This window comes from Hirsutella rhossiliensis (assembly GCF_020360975.1).
Source record: "Hirsutella rhossiliensis strain HR02 chromosome Unknown scaffold00013, whole genome shotgun sequence".
Classification (NCBI taxonomy): domain Eukaryota; kingdom Fungi; phylum Ascomycota; class Sordariomycetes; order Hypocreales; family Ophiocordycipitaceae; genus Hirsutella; species Hirsutella rhossiliensis.
The window spans coordinates 1,022,234-1,044,526 of NW_025408679.1; the positions used below are offsets into that span (position 1 = coordinate 1,022,234).

The 22,293-nt window shown below is 58.0% G+C and overlaps 9 protein-coding genes across 9 annotated transcripts; 2 read left to right on the forward strand and 7 right to left on the reverse strand.

Annotated features, from left to right (window-relative positions):
- Positions 1-1,343: 1,343 nt before the first annotated feature.
- Positions 1,344-3,540, forward strand: HRG_09658 (tRNA synthetases class II (D, K and n) domain-containing protein; the record flags this gene model as incomplete). The annotated part of the gene is made up of 3 exons (XM_044868129.1): positions 1,344-1,518; positions 1,577-2,253; positions 2,314-3,540. The coding sequence occupies 3 exons, from the start codon at positions 1,344-1,346 to the stop codon at positions 3,538-3,540; spliced, it is 2,079 nt and encodes a 692-aa protein (XP_044716710.1).
- Positions 3,541-5,854: 2,314 nt separating this feature from the next.
- On the reverse strand, positions 5,855-6,142 carry HRG_09659 (uncharacterized protein; the record flags this gene model as incomplete). The annotated part of the gene is made up of 1 exon (XM_044868130.1): positions 5,855-6,142. One exon carries the CDS (start codon positions 6,140-6,142, stop codon positions 5,855-5,857), a length of 288 nt encoding a protein of 95 aa, XP_044716711.1.
- Positions 6,143-7,285: 1,143 nt separating this feature from the next.
- HRG_09660 (peroxidase, family 2 domain-containing protein) lies at positions 7,286-8,486 on the reverse strand (the record flags this gene model as incomplete). The annotated part of the gene is made up of 3 exons (XM_044868131.1): positions 7,286-7,573; positions 7,630-8,294; positions 8,363-8,486. The coding sequence occupies 3 exons, from the start codon at positions 8,484-8,486 to the stop codon at positions 7,286-7,288; spliced, it is 1,077 nt and encodes a 358-aa protein (XP_044716712.1).
- A 2,476-nt stretch (positions 8,487-10,962) lies between these two features.
- On the forward strand, positions 10,963-11,818 carry HRG_09661 (utp11 protein; the record flags this gene model as incomplete). The annotated part of the gene is made up of 2 exons (XM_044868132.1): positions 10,963-11,058; positions 11,117-11,818. 2 exons carry the CDS (start codon positions 10,963-10,965, stop codon positions 11,816-11,818), a joined length of 798 nt encoding a protein of 265 aa, XP_044716713.1.
- A 235-nt stretch (positions 11,819-12,053) lies between these two features.
- On the reverse strand, positions 12,054-13,709 carry HRG_09662 (acetylserotonin methytransferase-like protein; the record flags this gene model as incomplete). The annotated part of the gene is made up of 1 exon (XM_044868133.1): positions 12,054-13,709. One exon carries the CDS (start codon positions 13,707-13,709, stop codon positions 12,054-12,056), a length of 1,656 nt encoding a protein of 551 aa, XP_044716714.1.
- Positions 13,710-15,385: 1,676 nt separating this feature from the next.
- On the reverse strand, positions 15,386-15,944 carry HRG_09663 (cytochrome c oxidase biogenesis protein cmc1 like domain-containing protein; the record flags this gene model as incomplete). The annotated part of the gene is made up of 2 exons (XM_044868134.1): positions 15,386-15,732; positions 15,797-15,944. 2 exons carry the CDS (start codon positions 15,942-15,944, stop codon positions 15,386-15,388), a joined length of 495 nt encoding a protein of 164 aa, XP_044716715.1.
- A 496-nt stretch (positions 15,945-16,440) lies between these two features.
- Positions 16,441-17,601, reverse strand: HRG_09664 (membrane-associating domain-containing protein; the record flags this gene model as incomplete). Its single annotated transcript, XM_044868135.1, has 3 exons — positions 16,441-16,882; positions 16,951-17,255; positions 17,401-17,601. The coding sequence occupies 3 exons, from the start codon at positions 17,599-17,601 to the stop codon at positions 16,441-16,443; spliced, it is 948 nt and encodes a 315-aa protein (XP_044716716.1).
- Positions 17,602-19,125: 1,524 nt separating this feature from the next.
- HRG_09665 (alcohol dehydrogenase groES-like domain-containing protein) lies at positions 19,126-20,296 on the reverse strand (the record flags this gene model as incomplete). The annotated part of the gene is made up of 2 exons (XM_044868136.1): positions 19,126-20,190; positions 20,249-20,296. 2 exons carry the CDS (start codon positions 20,294-20,296, stop codon positions 19,126-19,128), a joined length of 1,113 nt encoding a protein of 370 aa, XP_044716717.1.
- Positions 20,297-21,533: 1,237 nt separating this feature from the next.
- Positions 21,534-22,175, reverse strand: HRG_09666 (uncharacterized protein; the record flags this gene model as incomplete). Its single annotated transcript, XM_044868137.1, has 2 exons — positions 21,534-21,976; positions 22,082-22,175. 2 exons carry the CDS (start codon positions 22,173-22,175, stop codon positions 21,534-21,536), a joined length of 537 nt encoding a protein of 178 aa, XP_044716718.1.
- Positions 22,176-22,293: the final 118 nt, after the last annotated feature.

Here is a 22,293-nt window from a genome sequence, read left to right on the forward strand (position 1 = left end):
TTATGCCCATCTCATGCCGGGGCAAGAACACTTAGGCTCTCAATCAGGCCAGCCCTTACACAGCGTCACCTCAACCTGCACTTGCTCCGCGTTAGACGCGATAATCAATCCCTTGATTGCCAAGCTACGTAATAAAAAGACGGTCCTTGAGGCCGCCATGCACCAGAGTTCGGGATCTGGCCTTGCTCCGGCAAGAGCACGGGGAGATGGACGCACACTTGGAGCTCAGTATCAATTCGCTCACGCTTGCAATCCAAGGACGGCAAAACCGGCCAGTCGGCAACTTCAGAACTTCAACTGGTAGACACTAGTGCGGGGACTCAAGCAGCCAGCCGTCGAATGGTCCACCCTGTGCGAGGTACATTTCTCCGTCTACAGAATCACAAGAGAACATGTGCGACTAGATCAAGCGGCGCGACCACATAACAGTCGCAAGTCAATAAAACGGCCAGTAGGCGGGAGCATGATGCAGGACAGACCTGGGATACATAAGGGTTTAGAAACAAGTTGAGCGACCCTTACAAGGGCAGGGCAGCTTCACGTGGACTTCCACTGCGAAGGAGGCAAGTTTGACATGGGAAACAGGTCAAGAGTCGCCAATGCCCCTGTCGAAACAAAGACAGCCAGCCCAGCCTCCAGATTCTAGACCCAAAGGAAAAAAAAGACACCTTCCATTCATGATAATCAGAGCTGTTTTCCATCGCGTCCGATGCTGTAACAAGGTCGGTGTGTCGGACGCCCATTTCACAATACCGACACTTGCCTCGCCCCCAGACCACTGATGCCCCGAAGGGAGAGTCCGGAGGTTCGGAAGAGCGGCATCTGCATCATATTGTACACGCGGTTCTCATCATCTGCAGAGCTGAGTTAGCCACGGGAGCGGGCGCGGGTTGTTTGGGGGAGGGGGGCGTACGTTTCTTTGAATGGAAGGGATGGAGAAGAAGGGAAAAAAAGAGAGAAAAGATTCGGGCGAGTTGAGAATTTATTGGGGCGTCATGTGGGGCGGCGGCTCAATTGAAGCGGAATATTGCCGCCAAAATGTACTTTGGTAATATAAGTTACACCTAGAGCAGCCATCTAAAGACGAGCGCGATACGGCGTAAGAATTGGAAATCCGCCGTCATTGACAGGTGCTCCATGCTCCTCGTGCTCAGCTGAACATACGTGTACACTTCCTTCGGCCCGTCACTGCTCTCTTCTGGCAAGGAGGTGCCCTGGTTGCAGGTGCCCTGAGTTGCAGGTACCCGCCCGGAAGATTGTAATCGAGTCCCAACCAGAGCGGTGACTAAACCAAAACTTCCTCACCACCAGCTTGACATTTCGGGCCACGAGCCTCCTCGGCCATGATGCTTCGCTCGTGTCGCTGCGGCGTCGCCCTGAGTGGCCGTGACGGCGCCCTTCAGAGGCCGTCATCCCTCGCCAGGTGCTTGGTGCGCCACTCCAACTCCCAAGCCCGCGATGAGCCTGGCCAACGGCCGCAGGCCAGGCGGGAAGAGCTCATGCAGCTCTGGAACAAGTGTACGGCCACTGCGTGAAGCTGTTCAGAGCGCCTCGCTGATGCTGGCTCCTTGTCCAGACCGCGACGCCCCTCTACCGCCCAAGACCGAGTCCGAGGACGTCTTCGTAGGCTTCCTCGGCAAGCAACGCAACGTCGGCAAGCTCCTCTCCTTTTCCGACCTCTTCACCCCCTCTGGCGAGGTCATCCAAATATGCTCAAAGGCCGTCGACGACAACCTCGTCCACCAAAAGTTCCGCCAGACCCTCGCCTTGTCGCCTGTCCGCGTCCGCGCCGTCAAAGACCCTGTTCCGGCCGATGATGCGCAATCCCCGGGCACCACCAAGCGAACCGTCACGCTACGCGACATCAGGCCTCTCAACAGCATTTCCAAGGATCTCATTGTCACCCCCGGTGTTCACTTTCCGCCCTCAAAGCGCCATCTTCAGATACGCTTCCACCCGGAGCTGCAGGCTCGCTTGAGGTTCAGGTCGTGGCTCAAAGGCGTGCTGAGCCAGAGCTTGCTGGAACGAGGATTCATCGACATCGAGACTCCCACCCTGTTCAAGTCCACTTCCGAAGGTGCTCGAGAGTTCCTAGTTCCCACCCGGAACAAGGGCACTGCCTATGCCTTGAGCCAGAGCCCGCAGCAGTACAAGCAGATTCTCATGGCCAGTGGCCTCGGCCGCTACATGCAATGGGCTCGCTGTTTTCGCGACGAAGACCTGCGAGCTGACAGGCAGCCTGAGTTTTCTCAGGCGAGCAGCACCCAATTCCCTTGGCATCCGTACAAAGTCTAACCTTGCCCCCCCTTGTAGCTCGATATGGAATGGGCCTATGCGACATCAGTCGATGTCATCAGGGACGTTAGCAATCTCATCCTCAAAGCCCTCTCCGCTCTTCGCCCGGCCCAAAGCTACAAATCCGTCCACGGACTGAGGATACCGTTCATAGCCGACATTCACAGCGATTCCGCGCCCACGGCTACGACAGATGCCCATACTTTCACCACAATCACTTATGCCGACAGCATGGCCGCCTACGGCACCGACAAGCCCGACTTGAGAATACCAAATCGGATCCATGCCATTCAAGAAGTGGAGCCAATCAGCCACTTTCTGAGGATGATCGCAAACCTCCCTGACCCGCTTGTCGAGTTCTGCACGCTTCCCCTGAAAGGCTGCTCGCCCAAAGAGGCTCACAAATTCGTAACTGCCTTTATGGATGCCCTGCCGTCCCCTATCCGCGACAATCCCGACGGCATGCCACAGATACTCGTATGCGACTCGAGCAAGCCTGGTCGGGGCTTCTCCTCGCTTGGCCCCGAGTACGAGAGCGTCCTGGCTCTGGCAAAGGACGAGGGGGAGATTAAAGACGGGGACCTCGTGGTCTTTCAAGTCCGCCAGAAACCCACTGGCCAGCACCACTCGGGCTCCACGAAGCTTGGCGATCTACGGGCCATGCTATGGAGAGCGCTCATCGAGCAGGGGTACATGGAGAAGCCGCGTCTCGGAGACGCGGGCTCGCTCCAGTTTGCGTGGGTGACCGAGTTCCCCATGTTCAAGCCCGTCGACGACGGTGAGCCGGGCCAGGGCGGAGCGGCGGGCATCGCTGCCTGCCACCACCCGTTTACCGCTCCACTGTCTGACAAGGACTTTGAGCTCCTCTTCACCAAACCACTCGAGGCCAGGAGCGCCGCCTACGACCTGGTGCTCAATGGCGTGGAAGTCGGTGGCGGCAGCGAGCGTAACCACGTGGCCGAGGTGCAAGACTTCATCATGCGCGACGTCCTGAAGATGCCGCCGCAGAGGATCGCCGACTTTTCGCACCTCTTTGAGGCGCTCCAGGCCGGCTGTCCGCCGCACGCCGGCTTCGCACTGGGGTTCGACCGGCTGGTGGCGCTCATGACGGACACGGCGTCGGTGCGGGACGTCATTGCTTTCCCCAAGACGATGAAGGGCGAGGATGCCTTTATGCGGTCGCCAAGCAACATCACCAACGAGCAGCTGGCGCCCTATGGCCTCGAGCTCCGTTCAAGGGGCTAGATTACCCAGTGCCTGTTGCGATTCCTGGCGTGTCTTCTCGCCGGCTGTATCGCCTCTGTACTATAGTGTATCATGGTCATGTAAGATGCGCGCGTAACGACACCGGACAAGCAGTTGAGACTCGGTAAGCTTGGAAGGCCTTGTAACGTGCCCGACGAAAGTTCGATGATCCGAAAGCCGCGTTCTCATGTTTGTTTTGCTTGGCCTTGCCTTTTCCTGGCAAGCCCTAGAAGCCGGCGTGTACGTGTTCCCTGGCCTGTCTGATCGGACCTGCTGTGACCAATAGCGGATGCTCGAATGAAGCTTCTTAATGCCTGCAGCCGTAGCGAAACGAGTCGACTCCACGATACCTCAAGCATCCTTCCCCACCCGCATAATTGCTACCCTTGCCTGATCGGTCTCCTTGCATCATCATCATTGCCTCCTCGCCTTGTACATTACTCGGAGGTCGCCGTCTGTTGGGACCGAGTTTTATGAACTGCCCGGAACGCCAAGTCGTCGCGGTTAGGGTTATTAGGGTGAAGCGAAGATCTGTCGAGAGGCCATCTCCGCCGTTGGCATGGCACAAGAACCAGCGGGCTTCGGTGACAGCCACAGGCTGATGTTTTCATGACTGTCAGCTGGGCTGCAGTACTAAGCTTGGATCACCAGCACAGGAAAGCACTTAATTCACATCCTATAACAGCTTTTTCGTGTCAGCGCTCTGACTTACAGGGTTGCAGGCAAAAGGGCTGCTCACCATCTTTCATAGTCGAGCATGTTAGCTTGCTAATGGCAGTTAACCCGGCTGAGAGTAACCAAGAACATGTATTCTCTGTAATGGCCTTTCGTATTAGCGAACCGCCAATGACTGAAGTGCTACAAAGAGTAACAGGTGCCACTGCTCACCCACTACTTCATCGAGTTCATCAGTGTGCTGCTGATATACCAGGTAACTCGCTCTCCCGGTTAGGGTCCTTGCCATCTGTCGGCCTTTTCCTTAGCACGCAGCACGGTGAAGAAAGGGGGGCACTTACTTGGTACAGTTTGTCCACGGCGTCATGGTCTCTCATGTAGGCCTATATCCGCCTCTCCATGTATCTTTGTAAAGTGATGCTCGCATCCGGCGTCATGTGAGTGCGCTGTAGGCAGCAAGGCCGACTATAGGAGATGGGGATAATGTGACTATAGCGCCACTCACTCGCCCGAGGTTTGTTCCCGCGGATACCTGGAAACAGAGGTACTTGCAATTTTGGAAAAGTATTACGACGACCCAGCATGTATTATACTGTAGTTGGATTCAAACATCGATTTATATCCTAGCGTGGTATGCAAATGTCACCGGTGCTGGGGTTCCTTCGGAGGATTCAAGACCCCTTTGCCGGCCAGATGCAAAACTACCACTGCCGCACAGGGTGGCATTGTATATTCCATTAAAGCGTCTGAAGCTTTGCCATACAGTTGAAATCGAGCCACCCCCGGGACCGGCAGAGGGGTGGGAAAATTATTCGCTGGCAAGGGCACAGGTTGAGTTACCCAAGTAACACGCGACTGTGCAACTGAGCTGGTTCATTCGATCGATGCCAAGGGTTCTTCAATGGCCCGCCAAGTGCTGAAGCTGCCGTCTTAAGACCAGGCCCCGGCACGAGTAAATGTGAGATGGGAAAGCTAGATCATACACTTGTCAAACAACGAGTTGCCGACGGTAATGTCCAAAGTCAAGGGCTCTTACTCGCTCCCGTCGGTATATTTCGAATAGTCAACAGGACGACTCGGTGAATGTCGCGGTACTAATGAACGGGCCAACTGTGATGGAATTTTCTGCCACAGGAGAGACGGGGAGCTTGGTGTTTTGGACAGGAGTATCCTTATCTGGGGCCTCTTTGGTGACAATTTCGTTCCTCTAGATATCGCAGACACAACTCAGTGTCCGCTCACAGCCGAGTGGATACTGGAAGATGGACTCAAGAACCATAGAGTGTTTTGGCCCCTGTGACAACATGAGTGAGCGGCATTGGCGCGAGACCTGTAGTTTTGATCCCAATGCCTTCATGCCCCCTGGTATTATGAAAGACCTCCTGGGAGTTTCGCTGTTCTGTCTACGAATTATATGTAAACGACTAATACATATCCGGAGGTCTCAGCACTGGCCAATCGCTGGAGAAGCTCAGAGCCTACAAGTCCTTCTGATTTCGTGCGTCATTTTGTTCCAGCCACGGTAACGTGGCCATGATTACCCAGACAGCCGCGTGCCACGTCGGCGTCGCAGTTAATGTCGTAGCCTCTTCACCCATGACCCCATGTCATGATTTCTCAGGCCCATTTAAAATCTTGTCTAGTCCCTTTTGTCGAGGCCGCCAATTAACGGCAGGTGTTGGGTCACGATGCCCTTGAACAAGTCTCCCAAGGCGCCCACGAGCCCAGGAAGTATAACGGCGCTGCCGAGAAACCCTTCGTTGGGCTTCGAGATCCTGTTGTCGGGCACCTTCTTGGCCTCCATCTCTGACAGCTCGGAAGCGGATTGAAAGAGGTCGCCTTGGACGTCGCGTGCGCCGGCTTGGATGGGGGTGGAGATGACGCAGCCGAAAAGGCAGGTGAGAAAGAGAGCGAATAGGTACTTCATGATGGAGAGAGAGAGACAGGGCGCCACTAGGAGCGCGTTGCGGTGATTGGAGAAAGGAAAGATTAGGTCGGGATGAATGAACGATGCCGCCGGCGAGACGGGAGTAAAAGCTGGTTCTATATGAGCATATATATGCCCATCATGTAGCTAGTTGGCTACACGGCTGCATGACTGTCAAAAACCTGCCTTGGAGAAGGTGAGTAACGGCCAGAAATCTCCGACTTTAAGCAGGAAAGTCCCACATCTTCTTCCTCTTTCTTGTCTGCCTATGGGACGGGGCCTAGACATGGGCTATACACGACCATTCCATTCCCGATTGACCAGCTGTGTATTGCAATCAAGGGCGTGCTCGCTATTTCTTTTCGTGCCGTAGCCGCCGACAGCTTGGATAGAATTCCGTGATAGCCCATACCTGGCCATGATCATCAACGACTGGATGTCTGCTCCATCTTCTCGAGCTCGTGTTTGTATGCTCGGCGATGATGCCAACTGAGTCTTGTCTCGCCGAGGACTGGAGCTTCAAGCATTCCGCGTCAGTCTGTTCCAGCTCCAATCAAGTGGTCCGGTGCCATTGTGAAGGTGGGCGTGTACTGGTGTGCAGAGGCGGATCTCGCGTCCTCAAAAGAGCATTCCTCCACGACCTGCTGAGACACGGCTTTGCACAACGAGAGAGAGTTCCAGATCAGCGTTCAAATTGAAGGGATCCGATGTCTACTTGCTTTGAAACATACCCCATCGTGTTTGCTGCACCGAGGCTCAGTGCTTCTGGCGTCCAAAGCTCTCCACACGAAATAGGGTGAAGCTGGACCGATGTTGCACAGAAGAAACAGTAAAGTCCCCTCAGCATATACATTCACAAGCACTATGCTGCAGTGACCATGAAATAGATGGCGGCATCAAGATGGCGAGCAAATGGTTGTGCAAAGCCGCGCGCACTTGTATTCGTCGTTCAACAAGTGGAAAAGTACACCCAGCCAAAATAATCAGCATTTAGCCAGCCTATATACCGCTGGAGAGTTTTCTACTCATCAACATATCCCACATTTCCGTAGCACCTCCTAGCCGTCCTAGTGAATGCCGGATTGATCATGATTCATGACGATGCTGCTATTACGAACAACTCGAAACTGCGGCGATGGCGCCCTAATCCGCCTTGATAGCCTGTTCCTGATTCTCCAGTCCAGACTCCAGCGTCCCGGCGAAAGAACCTTGGAGGTCGTTGTCGCCCCCCAAAGCAGCAATCAGGTCTTGCAATGCTACGCTCTGCATTGTGCCTGTGGAGCGGTGCACAATCTTTTTGTGCTTGCTCACCGCGTGCAAGGCCTTGCTCAGCTTCTTCATCGGGCCATTATCAAACCCGAGGGAGAGAATCATGTTCTCCAACTCGGGCAGGAAATCCAAGTTTGGCGGGATGAAGACTTGCAAAATTTCCTGTTGTGGCCTGTCAGCTTGCTGCCTATGTGAATTCCATGTCCGTCATCACTCACCGACGGCGTAGACAGGACGACGCTGGCAACCGTTTGCAGCAGGTAGTTGTCGCCAAGAACGGACGCAGCACCGACACCCAACATGGTGGCCAGGTTGCAGAAGAAGGGCCTCGGTCTCCAACCAAGGTGATAGGGAAGTCTCTCCTCCTCGACGAGGCTCCTGACGTACTCGAGCTTGGCCAAGCCCGGAACGGTGCCGAGGGTGGACAGGACGAGGCCGACCTCGGAAAAGCCATTGAACCAAGCCCGAGGCCCATACACCGTCCTGGGGTTGCGTCTCCTCTGGTCCTGGACACGGGCAGCCTTGCCTCTGCCAAAGTTGAAGGGGTTGACGACGGACGTCTTGTTCATCTCCTTGAGCGCAATCGCCCAGAGCTTCGGGTTAAAGTTGAGATTGTCGCCGATCAAGGCGTCATTGCGGGCGAAACTGCAGTCATGCTCAATGACAAAGTGATGGTTCCGAAGATCCTCGAGGTCTAAGCTCAGGCTCAGCGGATTGTGACTCGAGACCAAGCCAAAGGCAATGACGATGCCGCTCGTCTCGGGCGAAACGCCGAGCCCGAGGAAAAGCCCGAGGATGATGTCGAGAGCGTTGACGTTGCGCCCGTTTCGAGGCAAAAAGCCATGGTTGGCGAGGGCGTTGAGGCCGGGACAAGGGCTGCGAGCTGCATCGTGGATATCAGAGTCTGCGTGCACATACGCGAGAGCGCTCGATGGCTCGGCGGGCTCTTACAGTCAGTCGGCCCAGGCTTCTGATAGTTGAGAAATCGCTTATCCCAGAGATTCAGGATCGGTTGAAACTGCGCGACTGCCAAATATGGCAAAAGGAAGCCCAAAACCCATTGGGGGACCCTCATTTTGACATGTATTTTCACTCCTCTGCTGGAAACGTGACTGGTTACATCCAAGGCCAGTCAAGCAGGATGGCGCCGGCAGAGTGAGTGGATATTGGTATATATAGGCGCTCTCATTTGTGCGAGGACCGGTCACCAATACCATCCCTCCGCTTCAGACATCCAACCGCGGCAACGGGTAGCTGACTGCATTCTCGTCCCTCTAACCATTTTGCGCATGGAATCCGTGCAGAGCACATTATTCGATGTCCCCTTGCCATGAAATCGCCAGGAATGAGGAGACAGTGTTCGGAGATTATGGCCGGGCGTCTCAAATAGCTTGCCTTGTCTTTACGCTAATAAAGCAACCTTATCTCTTCGGGGCCGACAAGCAGGACGCTTGTCTCTCCGTCCCGCCGCTCCAGTTGCTCTGGTTGCTGGGAGAGATGTTGCCATCGCTTGAGGTTTGGGGCAACCGACACCCTGGATCTCAATCAGCCGTCACTCAGTGGTATCCGTAGAAACGAAATGACGATGTATGTCCCAGTTAGTTCCAGTATGTCCAGGTCCACTCAGCTCGGATCTTGATTGGGGGCCCTTGCTACCCAGCTGACGTCAAGGGTTACGGTACGAGGAAGGATTGCCCCATCAATTTGCGAACCCCTTTCCCATCGTATCATGGGCTTCCAGGGAACCCGACTCGGCAATAAGACAGCTTGAAAGCAGTATATGCCCCGTGAGCGCAGGCCCCTGTTAACGGTTGTGGTGCCTTGGATTTGGCCAGCTAGGCTACTGAAATTCGGATGGCTTGGCATCATCCCTTGTGAAGTTGTGCTACCGGTGTCATGTGCAAGGCTACCGGAATTCAGCAAGAGCATTTGAGACTGCCGATCGATGGTCTATGTCTCAGAGGTTGCCGTACAACGAAATCGACGCTATGCAGCTGCCCTGAGTTAGTAGACTCTGGAGCATCGGGCATTTGACTCCACCAGGACTCGTCGTCTGCAGAACTATAGAGTAGTCTGTCGTATAAGGCTGCGTGCTCGCCTTTTCTGCCTACGTCGTTTCAGTTGAACGGCGGATGAATGATCGCTTGCTGTACAGGAGCCTTTAACACCAGGTAATAAGACACGCGGACAAGTAAAGATGAAGGTGAGTTTATCAAGTTTCGTCGCAGAACGTGCGTTTTACACTAACGCACAAAGGCTTCTCTCTTCTACTGCGCTGCGGCCTGCATCCCGGCTGCCATGGCCGCCACGGCCGGGTCGATGAAGCTCGCCAGCATCATGGGTAGGTTTTTGGAGGACATGGAATAGAAGTCGAGGCGTCGATGACGTGCTGACGCAGCCTTTACTCGACAGAGACGCAAATCCAGGAGACCATACAAGTTATGGAAGAAAAGGTATGGCTCCCTCGTGGCCCGTTGGGCATGCCTTTCATAGGTGGCTCACACCCGCCCCAGTGCCCCAACTTTCCGAAGCTCAGCTCTCAGAAGCTCCGCGCCCTGCTCAGCGACATGAGCCAAACTGTCGTGGAGCCAAACGGCGACCGAATGCACGGTACCGTTACGAAATACGTCGACGCTTTCAAGGTGAGACGGCACGAGTGCGAGTTCTAAGGGCAACAGCCACTAACCAGGTTGAATGCCACAGAACTCGGCAGAGTGGATGGACTCGGTGAGCAGCTGCATCGAGAGCTTGTAACACTGTGACTTGGGCTTCGTGCACCACAAGATGGTCACCGTTCCGCCGGCGTCACCATTATCATCTTGGTTGGACATCTTGCATGCATTCAAGAGTCTGCTCTGTCGAGACGCAACTCACTCCCCGTTACGGCCGCAATTTCCTGCTACACGGTGTCTTGGCTAGCTGTCCAAACGTGCGTTTGACGGCGCTTCTCACGTTTGCTTGGGAGGCCTTGGTGTCTGATAAGCCTCAAAAGGAGGCAGGACACGGGGATTACGAGCTTCGGGAACTCTAGATATGAAGGGAGAGAGTCAAGGAATGCAAGACAAACCTGTCAAGTTTGGAGATCAACGCCACGACGATATGCACGCAGAGCGTGTCGAGTGTCGACGAGTTTGTCCCCGATTCCTCGGTGAGAAGACAATTCTCCTCCAGAGTGGCAGAGACACACACTTCTGCCACTTTTCAACGCCAACACTTTTTGCACCTTTTCCAAAGGTACCAAGGCAGAGAGAAAAGGCTTTGTCTCCAGTCGGACGACGTCTGTGAGTGGAGTGGGTGGAGAATATATACCCGCGATAGTTGTCTTGAGAAGCCGAGATCAAGAGACCCACTGAACCGTGTGTCGGCGCAGCAGAGGGGTGCACGTGACTTGACAGGCCACTCTCAACCTCACCGCCCAAATTTTCCATAATTCTGCCACCTTCCCGCCTCGAGCCATCGACAACCTCAACTTCAGATCCCACGCTCAGAAAAGTGGCCGCACGCGTCTCTTGACCCTCTCCAAACGTGATCGTCTCCGGAAAGCGTTCGATATGTCTTCCATGCGAAACGCCGTTCAGCGGCGGCCGCACCGTGAGCGAGCGCAGCCCCTGGAGCGCCGCCGACTGGGCCTCCTCGAGAAGCACAAGGTTTGTTTTTTTGCCCCCACGTCTTCATGGCGTTGCGTGACTGCTGACCGGCCTGCAGGACTACTCTCTGCGTGCCGAGGACTACGGCAAGAAAAAGGCCCAGCTCAAGTCGCTGCGGCAAAAGGCCGCCGACCGGAACGAGGATGAGTTTTACTTTGGCATGATGTCCCGCAAGGGGCCCGGATCCAGAATTACGAGCGGCAAGAGCTGGAATGGAACTGTTCAAGGCGACCGCGGCAACAAGGCCTTGGATCTCGACACGGTCCGGCTACTCAAGACGCAGGACATGGGCTACGTGCGCACGATGCGCCAGGTTGTGTCCAAGGAGGTTGCGCGCCTCGAGGAGCAGGTCGTCTTGACCCGTGGGCTGGATCGATTGGAAGAGGAAGATGACGACGATGAAGATCTGGACGATGATGACGACAATGAACTGCCCCAATCGGCAAAGCGGAAAGCACCGAGGAAAATCATCTTCACCGATGACGTGGAGGAGCGAGACGAGGCGCTGCAGGACGCCCTGGGAGCGGACCAAGAAGACGAAGAGGACGGAGCAAAGAAGAGCGAGAATGACGATTTTGAAAGGGCTAAGGCACTCCGAAGACTCAAGAGACAGCTCGAGCACGCTCGCAAGAAGCTCAAGGCCTTGACAGACGCCGAGAGGGAACTGGAAACCCAGAGGGCAAAGATGGCAAAAACGGCAACATCGGGAGGGCGGACCAGAAAAGGCAGCAAAATCATGGTGCGGACACGGAAGCGATGAGCTGCTCGTCTGAGGAGCTCCGCCTTCCGGCGGCGGCGGCGCCAGGGATATTATATCGTTCATGTTACCAATGGGTATCGCGGCTCTAATCCACGTCTGTCATGATTCCGTGTCAACGTCTGTCGTGGTCCTGTCCGCCCAACCCCAGTAACTCAGATGGCCGTAAAAAGAGCAAGGAGACTGATATATCGCGTTGCAAGACACGCCACAACGCCCTCACCTCGCCATCAACACCTCAATACTTGGACCCCACGCATCTATACAACAGCTTGAAGACGCCGGCCACGCACTTGAACAAGATGGTCGCCACCCACATGGCGCACTTGAACAGTCCCTTGGCGACCTTGATCATCGCCCGGAGCACAAAGGGCCGCTTGGACTCGGCGTGCTTGGACTCGGCGCGCTTGACCCCGCTGCTCTTGCCCATGCTCCCATCTTGACTCTCGACGTCCATCTCAAACTCTTCTACTTTTCGCCCACTCCGTTTCCTATCCTTGCGTCGCATACCCGGGACTCCGAACCGGCTAGAGCTGCGCTTTGTCCCGCCGGCGAGCACTGCACGTGGCGGCAGCGGTGGCGGCTCGAAGGTCTCCTGAGGAGACGGCGTGTTTCTGTCGTCGGCAGAGGCCACGAGGATCAGAGCCGCGACGACTACGTCGATAATGTAGTAGGAGTCGATCATGGAGGCGACTGTGGTGTCGATCTCGATCCAGCCGCCGCCGGTGCCGTCGCGGGTCAGCTTGGCAAGGTGCTTGGGGGACTCGTGATGCTCGAGCGTGTACTCTGTGCGCGAGTAGGCGGGGAAGCCCTCGATGGTGGCTCTGAAGGGGGTCGCGAGCGCCGGGTGGACGAGGAAGTGGGTGGCTGCGTCGTCATCCCAGACGAGGCGGGCGCACTCGTTTTCGGCCGTCGCGACAGCAACGGGGTCGTCGGCTCTCTCCAGGGCCATCTTGGCAGCCGGCGTCGGCATGAGCAGCGCCACCAGGCCGTCGTGGGGCGGGTGCCTGCGGGAATCCTCTTCGAGGGTCGTCGTGAGGGCCTCGTGCCAGCCCTTGGTGTCCGAGGACCTGCTGCCGCTGTGTTCGCTACCGGACGGAGAGGAGGAGACGGCGTCAGGCTTGGGGGGCTTGTACGGCTTCCCCGGGTCGTGCCGGGTCATGGCGACGTAGGCGGAAGCCGAGGTGGGATCCAGGCGGAGGTTGTAAAAGGGCTGCGACGAGGCGGACGAGCAGGTGTACACGGGGGCGTCACGGAGCCTCGACAGGGAGAGACAGTAGACGCGGCCCTCGGAGCCGCGTGCCTTCCACCCGTTAGCGGCCTTCCACAGGCCCCTGAGCTGGCTTGTGGAGCTCGGCCGGGGCATGGCAGAGGGCTCGCGGGCGGGCAGCCTGGCGGGCGGCCATCTGCTCTCCGGGGCGGGTTCCCGGCGACCCACGGCTTCCGGCGAGGTCGGCGGCTCTTGGTAATACGACTGCCGGCTGATGACTGCCCGGGGGAACTGGGCTGGGCTCGTCTGGGTGGGTGCGTACTGCTGCTGGTCCAGGGGCAGGCTGGGATTATACATGGGGAACATGGATCTCAGGGCCGGCTGCGGCTCCGACGAGGGCGCGGGGCCGACGTCTCCGTCTCCGTGGCCGTGGCCAGATGTGTCAACGCGGCCTTGATCCCGACGAGGCGGATCGAACTCGATGGGCCTGAAGGCCGGGCGTTGGGCGGAGTCATCGTCGGTTGTCCGGATACGGAGCACGGGCTGTGTTCTCGGCCCTCGAGGCTCTCCTGAAGAGGGCTGGCCGCGCGGTGCCGACGGTGCTTGCGGCCGGGTCAGGTGCGGAGGCTCGGACGAGCTCGGGCTGGGGAAGAGAGACAGGTTGCCTTGGGGCTGGGCCACCATGCTGGGCTGGGCGGGCGGGAGGCCGCTTTTCGGTGTTGCTGGCAAAGTTGGGGTGAGGCGGAGGGGCTGAAGCCGAACGTCGTGATATCACCAATGCCTTCTCATCGCATCGTGTTGGTCTTGCGGTCAGTCGTTGGAGGTGGGTGATGGAGAGCAAGCAATGAAGTCGTTCTCCTTGCTGCTGCACGAGGAGCAGAAGCGAGTCGAGGTGGGCCAGGATGGGGCTCACACAAGATATATACAAGGCAGAGGCCAAGCACGGAGAAAAGAGCACAGTTACATTTCCATCTCCCATCCTCACACGAGGAGGGTCTGATCTGCAGACGCATCCGCCGTCGAATCACGTCTCCAGCGGCGCACCGGAAAGGGGACGCCGAAAATAGTAACCGCTGCTGCTGCAGTGTGATGCGACCCTGGATTGGCCCCTTTGGCCTCCCCTTTGCCTGTTGATTAAGCGCCCGGCCGAGAAGAGCGGGCTTGGGATTTGGACGGAGGCGCGAGTTTGCTGAGGGGGCGCGTCGTTTATTGGACGGCGAGGCCGGGGAGGGCCGGGGAGGACCGGGGTGTGAGCCGGACGCGGGGTCGTGGGCGGGCGCTTAATCTATTCAAGGAGCCCTTGGATCTAAGGTCGTGGGCTTGTATTCTGTGTCATGGTCTTGTTTGGCCCTCATCGTGGACGCTGGTGAGAGGGTGTGGGTGATCAGAGAGGCGAGGTTGGTTGATGGTTTTCAAGAGACAGGGGAGACTCTGCTTCGACGTCTCTCGTTCTGGCCCAAGAGGAGCATATTTCCGTATGAACAAACCACAGTATCTTATGAAGAAAGACATCTCCACGTGCCTTGCTGCAACTCTCTCGTGTCTCACAACCCTCCCCACGCGGGCTGGGCGGGCGGCACGGGCAGACTAGGGGCGGGAGGTGGCCACGGCATGCCCTCAGCTTGCCGCCTTTGAGTCTTCATTGCATGTTTGGCTCGACGGGCTTTGAGTACCTGGAGCATCCATGATGCGCCCCGGCGGCACATCTTCTGTACAACTTAGACATCCTGGGGCCTCTCGTTGGCGGCCAAAGGAGCACATTCTGCGGTCGGCATACGCCCGATTGCCCTGCACACCGCTGTTTCCTGGCCCCCCCGGTAACGTCCATCTTGAATGAATTCCTCCGCTATACATTGAGGAACTCGAATACGCGGCGTCAAATGGCGCATTCACCAGCACACACCGAGGCGGTCATGGCCGCTGGGTAAACACGGCCGGAGGAGAGAAAAGAGGGGAGACGGAGACCTTGGAGGGGTCCCGAACATGGGCTGGCGCCACAAACGCCCGGCTCATCGGCACCTGCGCGACCGGTCATGGCGCCGTCGGTTGTGCTGAATCTCGGAGCTCCGGGGTTGCTCGGCCCCACATGGCCGATCTGGTCTTTGCGCACGAGACCGCTCACTCACCACCTGGACTGCCGCTGGTCCATCGTGAGCATTCTAGCGTAGGGGCGTGAAAAGACTTGCGGTGGTCTTTAGAGAGCCCTGCCGGATAACTTGGCGCCGGGGAAACCAGAGAAGCAGCTGTATAAAGAGGAAAAGGAAAAACGCCGTGAGCAATGCAACGCCTGCCTTGCGCCTAGTCTCCAAAACTCCATGGTCCGTAGTCGTCGTCGTAGTCGTCGCCGGCGCCGGCCCGTGTCATCTCGCCGTGGTGCCCGTGCCACCCTGCATCGGACGGTCCTTGGCCGGCATGCCACCGACGCGCTCCTCGCCGTAGCGGCTCTCGAGATCCCTCTGGCGCGACAGGCGGACGTCCTCGGGCAGCCCCCACCACTCGCGCATAAAGTCCTCCTGGGCGGCGGCGACCTTTGCCTTGTGCTCTCGCTGGCGCTGGCGCTCGAGGCGCAGGGCGAACCACTCCTCGCGGGCGGCGTCGTGCTCCTGCTGCGTGGCGTGCAGCTTCATGCAGCTGTTCATGGCGCGGTGCTCGGCTCGGCAGGCAAACGAGACGGAAAAGGTGCGGCCGAGGGCGCAGGCGGCAAAGGCTGGTGGTCGCGTGGGGGGGTCAGTCGGGCGGGCCGGACGGCGCGCGAGGGCCCTCTTGCTTACCCTTGATCTCGTCGGTGCACTGCTTGCGGACGCGGGCATAGTAGAGGTCGCGCACCTGGGCTTCTTGCGAGGCGGACAGCGGCAGCGGGTTGCGCGATGGCACGCCGAGGCGCTTCTCGGGCTCGTCGCGGGGCTTTTGCGAGGCCATGGCGGCCATTGAGGGCCAAATGCCGTCAATTGGAGGCGCGAGGGCACAGGAGAGGCGTCGCGGAGAGGGAGCGTTGGACGACCTGGCAGAGGGCGAGGGTGTCTGACGGACCAAAATCATGGTTGAAGCTGGCTGGCAGAGGAGAAGCTGGGCCGGCAGAATTGCCCGCCCGACCGCCTTCCATTCTGGGGCCACCTACAAGTTCGTCTGCACTTGACGGCTTAAACTTGAATGCCTCACTTTCTCAACAACAAGAAGTCGGTATGCAGCAACAGAGCATCGAGGGCCCCGGGTCGAAGAATCACTTGAAGTTGGACTTGTCCGACGTTCTTTGCAGGCCATATTGACTCGGTACATGACGCAACTTGCATCATGATTAACAGGGTCATTAACTGCTTCTCAAAAAAGGTATAAAACTCCGCAGGCGTCGCAATACATTTCACATCTATTCCTTCATGTCCCAAAAGCTATACCGGCATCCATCAACTGCGCCCCATCACTGGTGCTGATACGTCTGCGGCGGTTGCTGCGCGGGCAGCTCGCTCCCCACCGGCTGCACCGGCTGCACCGGCTGCTGGTACGCCTGCGGCTGCGGCTGCGAATACTGCGGGTATTGTCTATAGGGATGTTGCTGCTGCTGCTGGCCCTGTGTAGGCGGGTAAGTGCCTGCGGGAGGCGGCGAGAACGGCGGCTGCTGCTGATACGGGCTCTGCGCCGGCTGGGGAGGCGGGCTTTGCGTCGGAGTGGGCTGCTGGTACTGGCCATGGACCTGGGGCTGTTGAATCGGGGTCTGATACTGCTGCTGCTGCTCAACCTTGGGATCCATCTGGTTCGTCTCGGCCGTGGCGGTGCTGCCGGTGCTGAGCGGGAAACGCCCCTGCTTGCGGCCTTTGAGGAAATGGACAAGCGTCCAGACAAAGGTGACGATGAAGAGGATCCTGTCGCCCAAGTTGAACCCTGTCAGCGTGGCACCGCCGGAGGAGAGGCAATGCTCCATCCCACTCACCACACGAGTGCTCCGATTCCAGCCGCAGCCGACATTGTATCGGCGCCGCGCTTGAACAAGATGACGGCCCGCTTGACGAAGCAGGTCTTGCTGTTGAAGAGGTCGCCGTTGTTGGAGCAGCCATCGACAGCCACGTCAAAGACGAAGCGAGCCCGGCGCGCTGCCACGGCTGCAAACGTCGCGAGCCAGAGGACCAAGAGGAAAGCGTCGAGGGCCAGCACGGCCACAATATGGTAGGCGGGTTGGCAGGCGGCCACCTTTTCCGTTACGACAAAGTATGTGACGATGAGGACGGTGATGAGGGACTGGTGAAAGAAAGGTCAGCGTATGCTCTACACGTGTATAACCCAGCCTCTTTCAAAGTCCATCTCATCTACATGGACTTCGACCTTGGGCGTGACTCATGGGCACAATGTGGGAGAGAGAGAGAGAGAAGAAGACGAGGCGTACGATTGCAATGGCAAGGCCCAGCTCGTCGAGGTAGGCATCGTGGACTACCGAGGCGGCGAGGCCGAGAATGACGACGGACAAGACGGCCTGGGCAATGCGGATGGCCAGCAGCCACACGGGCGTCGAAAGGATGTCGCGGTGGCCCTGATACCCTTGATGCTGCTGCTGTTGCGACGGCGGCTGCTGCTCCATGGCGTACATGATGGCTCTCGGGTATGGCGACAACGGCGTTGGGTGGTCAGGGGGACTCTTTGCTCGGTCGTCGACTTTTCCTCGTTACCGAATAGCGCCGTTGACACTCTCACCTCATGCCTCCTTTTTGGGCTACGATGATGTGCTTTTGCCTCCTCTTGCGTTCGTACACACAGTCTCTCTTCTCTCTCTTTCTTTCAGCACTCACTCCAGCTCCTCGCGCGAGAGGCTGCCTGCCGCCTTCTTATACCCGCTCCATCTGCCACGCCCCCCTCCCCGCCCCCGGCCTGGGACGAGACCTTTAAAGGCGAGTAGCGAGGCGTCGCTTAATTGTTGCTGCTTCCACAGCCAGGGCCGTCGGAAATATTGATCACGGCGACAAGGGGCCTCCACAGGGCGCCCTGGCAGCCCCTCAGCCGCACGCACACTTTCTGTGATGGAGTCCCAGGGTTGGACCACAGCAGGCTGCCGCGGGGGCACGGGCCGTGGCCAGATCAGCCACGGATGCCCTCTTTTAATCCATTTTGGAGTCTCCTGTCTATGGAGAGACGCGACTCTTGAGAGGACGGGGGCTGAGGGGGGGGGTCCGGCGAAGGCTTCAATGTCGCAGTGAGAGGCTTTCTGACCAATGACACGGCCAAATGGCCGCGGCTGCATGCGATGGTTGGTTGGTACGGTAGGTTTGCAGTACTCATCACGCCTACGGAGAATTCGGGAGGATCTGTCGGGGAAATGAGAGGCGCGTGGGCACATCGCGCACAGAGGGACGTGCTCCCACCTATTGTTGGGCAAAGTCTGCATTTGCAAAGCCGCGGCGGAGTGGGGATGTGTCGGTGAGTGGTTCTCACAAGAGAGGATGCGTGTCCAGATCTTTGGACTCTCACAAGGCCAGGTCAGTGTATGCCAGGTACAGGGCCAGAGAGATGAGACTGCCTGTACGACGGAGAATTCATGTCGTCAGCGCCGAGGAAACCGGGCGCGGCTGGATTCCGCGATCCCCCCTTGCCTAGCCATCCATCTATTTCTGTCTGCCTTGGCTGCTCACGTGGCGGGACAGGGATGGCTGACATGGTTGGTGATGCACATAACACGCATGAGCCCATGCTTACCGTCCTGTGTGTGTGTGCGAGCGTGAGGTGTGTGGGTGAGGCGATTCAGCTCTGCTAGGTACTGCGGGAGAGATGGACCCTTGCCATGCACATGTGCGTGTTAGGAGAGGGACAAGGATAGCGAGAAAGATGGCTTTGACAGCGCCGGTGGAAGTGTGATATTTACAGCTTTCCCACTTCGCACTACCCCCTAGTGTCCCGCTGTGCGTGGAAAGAGAAAGTCGACGAAGATTCATCGAGCCCATTACCTTGCCCTCCTGCTTCCTTCGAGACATGCACACAACAGCGCAGCAGTACGGGCTCATGACGACGCTGACCGGCTGGACAGGCCGGTGCGGCGGCATGGCTTGAGGCTGACGAGGCTGCTTACCAGACGTGGGCAACCTCCCCCGGACGGGCGTTGCCGTGAGCTTGCCGGGGCATGTCAGATATTGTCGTCGTTATTGGGGCCGGCGATGAGCATCTTGATGACTTGCCCCTCCTGGACCCTGCGAAAGGCCTCCTCGGCCTGGCTGAAAGGCACGACGGCCGAGATGAGCTGCTTGACGTCGACCTGGCCGCTGGCGATGAGCTGGATGGCCAGCTCGTAGTCGCCGGGCCCGTAGCGGAACGAGCCGCGGGCCGTCACCTCTTTGAGGCACAGGGCCATGATGGGGAACGAGATGTCGGCCTTGCCCATGCCGCCCTGGACATAGACGCCGCCCATGCGCACCAGGTGCAGGCTGGTCTGGATCGACGGCTCGGCGCCGCTCGCGTCGATGACCACGTCGGCGCCCCGGGGCAGGCCGGCGTGCGCCCGGATCGCGGCCGCGTTGTCTGGGGGCGATGTCCGCGGCCGGGGCATGTACGTGTGCGTGGCGGCGAAGCGGCGGGCAAAGTCGAGCTTGGCCTGGACGATGTCGACGCTGACGACGGTGGCGGCGCCGTGGGCACGGGCAACGGCGGCGCACAGCAGGCCGACGGGGCCGGCGCCCATGACGGCGACGGACTGGCCGGGGCGGATGCCGGCCTGGCGCACAATGTGCACGGCGACGGCGAGCGGCTCGACCAGGGCGCCCTCGCGCAGCGACACGGTGTCCGGCAGGCGATAGCACAGATCGGCCGGGGCAACCCACAGCCCCGTCAAGGTCCCGTGGTGCGGCGGCGTGGCGGCAAAGACCATGGACTCGCATAGATTGTACCGGCCGGCGCGGCAGTCCGGGCATCGGCGGCACCCGGAGCCGGGCTCGAGGGCGACGCGGTCCCCCGGGCCGAGGCCGGTGACGGCGGAGCCGGTCTCGACGACGGTGCCGGCCGACTCGTGGCCCAGCACCATGGGATCGCGCACGACGAAGTGGCCGATGGACCCGTGCTGCCAATAGTGCACGTCGGAGCCGCAGATGCCCGTGTAGTCGACGGCAACGAGCACGTCGTGGGCGTCGCCGAGGGCCGGCTTGGGCTGCTCGGCGAAGCAGACGTCGCGCGGGGCGTTGAGGACAAACGAGAGGTTCTGCAAGCACCGCCTCGGTTATTCGGCTTTACTCTTTGCTTCTGCAGCTCCAACCTACACTCATCTTGTCCTTGTCAGGGACAGCGGCTTTGGCGGCGGCGGCCATGACGGGCTGGGTCTTGTGGAGCGATGGCCGGACAAAGCTTGTCGATTTTCAAAGGAATACGTTACAGAAGACAGGGACGGAGAGAGAAGAAGTCCCGGCAAGGAAGAGGCAGCATGGAAAGGAGGGGAAACGCCAATGGTGGAGATGCGCTCGACGTCACAGGGCTCACGATGCCGATGCCTTGACGATGCGGGGCCGCCCTCCCACCATGCGACCTTGGTCTAGACTAGGGTCCTGCTATCCGGAGGCTCTTGTTGGCCACTGAATATGGGCCAGCGTCTCAGGGCCAAAGGCGCACCATCCCGCTCGTGTGTGTTGATTCTTGAGAGGGTCCTGCTTTGGTCTCTTCGCTCTCCGAGAAGGATTCTATATTACTAGATCTAGGAGCAGGGATTGCCCACATGGAGGGCGGCAGGGCCGTCTACGCAGAGTGAGAACCACATACCTAGATTTGATTCAAGTTTGAATTAGCCGTCTGTTCTAGCTGGGTGGGGGTTATGGAATATCTTTGCCAGGCGAGGCATCGATAGCTGGAGCCGAAAGGGCTCCAGCAGCGAGGAAGGGGAGGATACACAGAAAAACGTGCATTGTAATATACATGCAGTGACAGATCTTGTACCAAGGCAATGGATATCAATAAGACCGGAAGCAATAGTGCCAATTGAGATTTCTAGGGCCTCATTCGAGCTATTAATATAGATAGCCGTCTTAATGGCATCGGGCATTGAATTTCTGCGGTTCATACATGAGCCATTGATCACCACCAGTTTGCTACTTTCAAATCAATGCCGAGCTTTCTCTCCACCTCTATCCCGAGGATCCCCCACACGCCTGTTTCGAGCCGACGCTGACTCGGCCGCGGTAGGCACATTATGGTGGGATGACAGCTCCAAAGGTCACACGCCCTCCCGTGATGCAAGGCAGAAGAGCCAAGAACGATATAACTGGCTTCCCTGCGATGGTCTACTGCCCTCGACTTGGTAGCTTAGACAAACTACGAGTCACGGGTAAGAGTTGATCCAGGAAAATGGAGTAGTAATTCAACGCCACGAGGGCACACCCTTGACCGTTTCCTTATACTGGTTGATCTGCTGTTATGCTATGGCTATGCTGCTCGGTCGTTCTAATGTCGCCATCATCGCAATACATTATCCAACGTGGGCACCTCCTCTGGTATGTTTCGTGATGTCCAACGGCCGCTAGGCTCTCGTACCACTCAACAGCAGAAGAAGCAGGCTTAACCCACAACGCCAACACAGAGATGAGTCTTTGCCCACATGGTGGTGCAGTCGTGGCCAATGGCCGGGTTCCACTTGATCAGGTCCGCGACCTTGGCTCCAGTCGCGCGCTCGACGTCGAGGCAAGTCTGCTTGGGCTGGACGAAATGAAACTTGTTGCAGTTCTTCACCATGCCGGCCTGGAAGGGAGAAGGCGTTTTGATGCCGTTCTCGGGCTTGACGGGTGTTGGCTTCGGCTCGCTGTCAACCGCGACACAGGCATAGTACCCGGACAAGAGGGACTTGCACTCGGGACCGGCGCCCGAGTTCCACTGAATGAACTTTTCCGTCGAAATGCCGTGCTCGGCCGCAATTGCGGCGCAATAATCGTGCGGCTTGACCATGTACCACTTGTTGCAGTTCGCGGCGATGCCGGGCTGCAGCGGCGACGGGGGAGAAGCAGCTACATTTGTAACTGAGATTTAGCAATCCATTCAACATCATTCTCACCACTGCGACGCATTGAAGATAAAGCGTTCATTCTAAAGGAGTCGAGGCCAAGGCTCACCTCTGGCTTCTACGGTGCCGGTGCTGACGACAGCAGCGTTGGTCAGCCCAGTGCTGCCAAGGAGAAGCAGAACAGATCCGAGAGTAGAGAGCATGGTGGCGATGGTGTCGTAGCGCTTCGAAATGTTGATCAAGATATTTCTGAAGGATGATGGGAGGCAAGAAGGCTGGTGCAGGAACTCGGGTTGAGGATGGATTTATATATCCTTCGAC